General features: G+C 32.1%; 1 protein-coding gene across 5 annotated transcripts; it reads right to left on the bottom strand.

The window, feature by feature from the left end:
* Window positions 1-232: 232 nt before the first annotated feature.
* LOC129293598 (cytochrome B5-like protein) lies at window positions 233-3,674 on the bottom strand. 5 transcript variants are annotated; one of them, XM_054931652.1, is made up of 7 exons: window positions 3,543-3,674; window positions 3,304-3,423; window positions 3,153-3,193; window positions 2,155-2,232; window positions 1,820-1,911; window positions 909-990; window positions 233-608 (listed from the first exon to the last, which is right to left on the bottom strand). In XM_054931652.1, exons 2-7 carry the CDS (start codon window positions 3,383-3,385, stop codon window positions 582-584), a joined length of 402 nt encoding a protein of 133 aa, XP_054787627.1. In that variant the 5' UTR covers window positions 3,386-3,423; window positions 3,543-3,674; the 3' UTR covers window positions 233-581. The 5 variants fall into 5 exon arrangements, with proteins under 5 accessions (XP_054787627.1, XP_054787626.1, XP_054787629.1 ...); XM_054931651.1 differs by having other exon boundaries at window positions 233-990; window positions 3,548-3,674; XM_054931654.1 differs by lacking the exon at window positions 909-990.
* Between the last annotated feature and the right edge of the window lie 2,528 nt (window positions 3,675-6,202).

The following is a 6,202-nucleotide window of genomic DNA, read 5'->3' on the forward strand; positions in this document are numbered from 1 at the left end:
GTCATAAAAAATGGGGAAAGATTTTATACTAACAATAGACAAGGAATTTGATAAAGTTAAAAAAAAAAGAAGGCATGGAAATTTCGGATTGTTTAAAGAAGTTCTAAATTTTATGCAGAAAATAGGATAGACATTCACTGTGTGGTGCTATTTATGAGATCTGGATGGATTTTGATTAAGTGTGTGTGTGTGTGTGTGTTTTTTTTTTTTTTGTTTTTTAGTTGTAACAAGATTCTCCAAACCATTGATTTAATGGACAATATAAATTTTGCCACGTGGAAATAGGCACCCAATACTTGTAGTTGTCAAGGGCATGGAATCCAAATCCTATGGAGACAATAGCAGGTGGCTTGTGATTATCACAGGGAAACAAACTATCCTATCCATGCAGATGAAGACGTATTAATCACGGTGTGGTTAAACACTCCCAATGGGCAAAGCACTCCTCAAGTAGTATCTAAGAAAGCTCAATCAATAGACAAGAAATGTTATTAGAAGATTAAGATTCTCAAGTCATGCGTGTCGCAAACCACTGATCTAGCTAATGCTCCAAATCTCCAATGTAGAAGTCTTCAATCATATCAAATACTCGAGTTGCATGTTGCGGCCTGCCACGTAAAAGTAAAAAGTCATACAATAGGGAGAGGAGGGAGCAATAAAATAAGAATAGTGAGCTTACAATATACAGATAAGAAACGAGAGCAGAAATACAGTGACAATCAGGCAGTGGATCATGTTTATTAGGAAATAGACATGTTCTCAAAGGAAACGCAGCAGTCTCAATAGACAATGTTCTAATTTGAATTAAGTCACGTTCTTGAAGGTTCTAAAATGTGTTGGGAAGAAAGATTTCGACAAATGGTGGTCGCAAATGATTCTACAGAAGTAATCAAAATTAGAAGCAATACCTTACACCACACGGGGAGCAATCTTGATGAAATCAGGGTCCCACGAGGGAAGCCAATGAATATGCAATTTGGCTTCTTAAAGCTGCCCATGATCTCTATGTTAATCTTTTGATCTTCACTAGTTAAATTTAAAGAGAGTCTGACACTTCCTGTTTCTTTGGTATGACTCTTCCTCTAATTTGAACAACATACCATCTTTTATATGCTTCTTAGGTAATCCCTAGATTTTATGGTGTAGGCACACTTACCATGAAATAACATAAGCCCAATCTATGAGCCTGGATGGGAGAGCATGTGAATGAGAAGAACAGGATGAGATTACAGTTGCATCGTAGACATCATGTAAGGAATTATTCTGGCTTGAAAAAGGAACCTTACTTCAGAATTGTAGTAAGATACTATGCATTTATTTTTTGTTTTTTGTTTTTTTGTTTTGGCTATATGACAAAGCGAATCTTTGAACCTGCGACCTCCTGCTAACCACCTACATCATTCACTAAAAGCACAACTAGTAGCAAGTACATCTGAAAGTTGGCCGTGGCAATGTTTCTACGTCCTTAGGAGAGGGCAATATGAGAAGCTAAGGTGGAAAATATACACACACAACTATAAAAGTTGTAGACAAACTTTTTTGGGTTAACATAAGCAGCTAACCCTATACAACAGCAAGCTTCAGTTTATTTATTTATTTTCAGTTATATACCAGAAAGTAACCGAGAATAGTTTATTGAAAGAATATATTTAAAATATTAACTTAAGAAGTATGGATACAGGGGAAATGATAAAAGCATGGTGGTTTCTTTCCATCCATGAGGTAAAGAGGAATATCCTAAAGCAAAAATATACGTCTTATCCAACTAGGTAGAAAAGAAAAAAGAGGAATCTCACATGGAAAGCAAAAATATACATACCCATAAAAACCTTCAGTTGAATCATCTCCGGCATGTGTTAGAATGGCATCACCGCCTGGATGTTCCTCTACATATGAGGTCACATCATAAACCTACAGAAAATGAAGCACAAATAAATTTAAATTATGAATCAGTTACGGAAAGGCAAATGCAAAATTATTCTAAAAGCATAGAATGTAGTCTCATAATTGATTGACTGGCAAATGGAAGAATTAATTTGGAGATGCTTTTGGGCTTTGACCAAAAACAATGTATGTACCACAAGCGTTTGGATTAGAGCTTCTTGCTGTGTTTCAAGTTTGTAAAGGTGCCTAAACTGCGATATAAGGCCATACCTTGTTCTTGATGATTATCCAGCAGTCTGTTCTCTTGTTATGCAATGAGACTTCTGCTTTGCTGTAGGTTTTTGATGCCTAATGTACAAGTGAGAATGCAGGACAACCGAAAATAAAAAATAAAAAATCTAACATCAATTTAGCATGTTTAAACAACATTCAAACTTACATTTGAAGTCCATAGAAATTATTTTGTGCCTTGCAGCACTCAAATTACTTCAATGGTTATAGCCAAAAACTTTAAACCCTATCTACACATAATTAAGTAAAAAGAAGTATATGATTTGAATATTTCCATCTTGCCAAACTAACTTCAAATCTTTACAATAAAAGAAAAAATGGAATAATTTCTCATCCAAAATCAACCAGATTTTATCTTTCCATTCAAGTAATTTCAAGGTGCAAAAACGATGGTTGGACTAGACAAGAAACCTTTCCAACAGCCACAAAAGCATCCAAAATGTTATAATAATCCAACTTCTTAACTTCTTCCATCAATTTCCATGCCGAAATACTAAACAGTAAAGTTCTGATGTTTTCTCAGCAAAATGAAAGCCTCATTCAAAGGATTTCAAGGAGCACTACTTTCATAACCTGTCATTTAGGCAACCATTCAAAATACATATATCAACTAGCAACCACTAGGAAGCCAAAGATGCGCCCAATTCAACTAAATCAGAAGCCTCAGCTTATCAAGCCACATCATGTATGTGAGTTTGTATCTTTTCAAGTATGGACTAACATAGAATGACAATGAATCCAGAAAGCCCAATAAATGGTTACAAAATAGTACCAAGACAGTAAACTATTCAAATGGTTTTCACCTGGATCTAAATCATATTTAAACAAATCCGGAGGCTTACAATCTTGTTCAGTTATTATCATTTAGTGGCAAAACAGGAACCAAAATGAATAAACCTAAGAGTTCAATACTGTAGAACTTGCTCCCAGAGAAACGGAAGAGAAAGTACTAAACTCATTGTTTCCTACAACATTACCTTGTTATCCTTTAAGTTGGACTTGTCTTTTCCCAGACAACCTGAGGAAGGAAAAATAAGCCAGAAAGTGATTTAGATACGCTTCATAAATCACCAAGTATGCACAGAATTGATCGAAAATTACGAAGGAGTAAAAGTAAAAAGTACGAACTAGATTTGCGGTCTCGCGGAGTGAAAACAAAAACACTCAGCAAAAAACCGAGAACCAATGCCAATGCAACCATGAGCATCATAGTTCTATGGATTCGGCGTCGTTAATGCCCAACGAAATCTTAATCAAAGAAAAAGGGGAAGGAGTAAAGCAAAGCTGGGAATGAGACTTGCTTGGAAAATGGAGGAAAGGTAAGAATGAACCCATACAAGAATCGACACAAAATGCAATTAGCTTACAGTACATCAAAGTAGCCTAAGCTGCCGGCTAGGGGAGATGAGAGATTCCGAAGATGGCGATTGGTTATGGCATTGGCATGCGCCATTTTCTGTGGGCTGCTTTAGACTTTAGGTCCGTTGCTTCTTGCCGACAGGCCAGTCTTCAAAAAAGAACAAAACAAACTTGGGAGTATTTTATTAGAGGACACACTAGAACATTTATTTCAAAGTAGTATCAAATGAAATTAGGAAAATTTTCAAGTGAGGACCTTGGCCCAACATAATAAACGAGAACCTCAGAATTTTTAAAATTTTACTGAAAGACCGACATGGAATTTCCTTTAAATTTGTGACAAATGATAAAATTACCTCATTTAAATAAACAACATAAATAACTTATTTATTTACATACTGTATGTTATTCATTTATGAAATATTATTCGTTTTCCTACTTTACTTATTTTTAATTTTACTTTCACTTAATTTTATTCCAAGAGCCATAAACAAGTGAAGTAGGGGAATAAACAACATTCTGTAAATAAATAAACAACATATAATATAAAAACGAACAAGTTATCTTATCATGAAACCAACATTTAAAATAAAATCAAGTAAAAGAAGGATTATAAACAAGTGACGTTAGATAATTAATAATATTTCGTAAATAAATGAATAACATATAGTATGAAAACGAGTAAGTTATTTATGTTATTTATTTAAATGAGGGTAACTTTTTAATTCTATCACAAATTTTAAAGTAATTTCATACAGGTCCTTCAAGGAAATTTCATAAATTCTAGGGTCACCACCTGAAATTTTCTCAAGAAATCATATTACATGACCAAGGATTAAGGGCTTATTTGGATTTCAGCTAGATATAATTAATTAAATAAAAATTAATTATATAATTAATTTTAATTATAATTAATTACATTATAACGTAATCAATTCTAAAGAATAACATTCAAACATGAATATGTTATAATGTAATTAAAATCAATTTTAAATGTACACATTACTATAAAAGATATTACATTTTTAAAATGTAAATATTACCAAAAATTATATATAATATTATTAAATTTTTTGAACTCTATTTAAAAAATAAAATAAAATTTCAGCGTAAAACATAAAATAAAAATAACATGTGAAAATAAAAAGGAGTCAGGATCTTAAAAATATAAGATAAAAATTAAGCTAATGAATAAGTTAACATTTCAATTTAAAACAAAAAAACTATGCAATTCCTTGAAAAAGAAAAATATTATTGGAATTACTATCATTATAATTCTCCCAATCCTAAATTCAGTAATATGGTTTAATTTTCTCAGAAAACCAACTGAAAACTGCAACTAGAAGCCAATGAAAGGATTGATGAAACTCGCTCGACTGGAGGGCATGTTTGTCAGGTAAAATTTCTAGCAAGCAGTAAATGGAGTGATTGTAAAATTGAATCCGATAAACTACTCTCCCTAGCTTATGATAAAACATGGTTTTGGTACAAATAATCAATTATGAGAAAATGTGGGTGCTTGGATAGTTGTTACTAAAACGTTGGTTTTGGCTCTTATAATGGATTGGAACCATTTCCAAACCGGCGCTGAATTAAGTTTTAAAAGAAAATTATCAAAATTCCCTTTAATTATTAAAAAAATAAATCCTCTTATCCATAGTTGCTGAAGCCTTCCACGAACTGTCAGAGCTTTGACAACTTGTAGGATAAATGCTCAAAAGTGATAGGGGGTTAAATTATTAGTAAAATAACAAGTCAAAGTATTATTTCAAGCGTACCTGATGTTGTAATAACTCAATAAAATTAAATATGTAAAATATATTATTAACAAGTTTTCTTATTAAATTAACAAGTAGGCATCATTGAAATAACTATTAGATTAGGCAACTACACTCGAGGACGAAGAATTGGGTATTTAGAAAATTTTCGACTTAAACCAAATCTTTTACAAAACTTGGTTTAATTGAAGCTGCAGCTAAAAGTTTATTAAAATTACTTTAAATAAACTCTAAATAATTAAGTTGTAAAGAGTTTTAAAAAAATACTTAATAGAAGAATTATCTTAAGTTTCCAAGAGATATTGAACGTAAAAACAGAAATTAGATTCTACTTGAAAATACATAGTTGAAAACATTTGAACAAAGGAATGAACACAAATCATTAAAATCCTGCACTTATTGACAGTAAACACTTCACAGTCCATATAGAGAAATCTTTCTCTATGCTAAGCCAAACCGAGAGTAACTTTGAATTTGCAAGGGAGCCTTCAAAACACACAAATCATCCAAGAAGCATTCAATGTACAATCAATGTCATTAAACATCATTAATGACTAACTATCATTAATTAGTCCTTAAATACAATTAGGGCCTAAGACTACCATTAATGCCATTAGCTATAAACCACTTCATTTTTAACTTCTATTAGCTTCTCTAATGTTATATTTTTGACACTGTGAAACTAACCCATTGTTATTAAGTAGTGTAACATCCCAAATTTTTAATCCTGCATTAATAATAATTACGGAATGAATTAGTGATTTAATGTGATATTAGTATTCTGGATAGTGGGATGTTGTATTAACTCATTAGGATGTTATATGAGGAGATATGAGAAGAAGAAGAAGTTCTGAAGTAGAGCGTGTGAGCATAGTGAATATTATAATCAC

The sequence above is a fragment of the Prosopis cineraria genome, unplaced genomic scaffold (genome assembly GCF_029017545.1).
Source record: "Prosopis cineraria cultivar Desert tree isolate PC_DT_omini unplaced genomic scaffold, ASM2901754v1 PC14, whole genome shotgun sequence".
NCBI classification, from domain to species: domain Eukaryota; kingdom Viridiplantae; phylum Streptophyta; class Magnoliopsida; order Fabales; family Fabaceae; genus Prosopis; species Prosopis cineraria.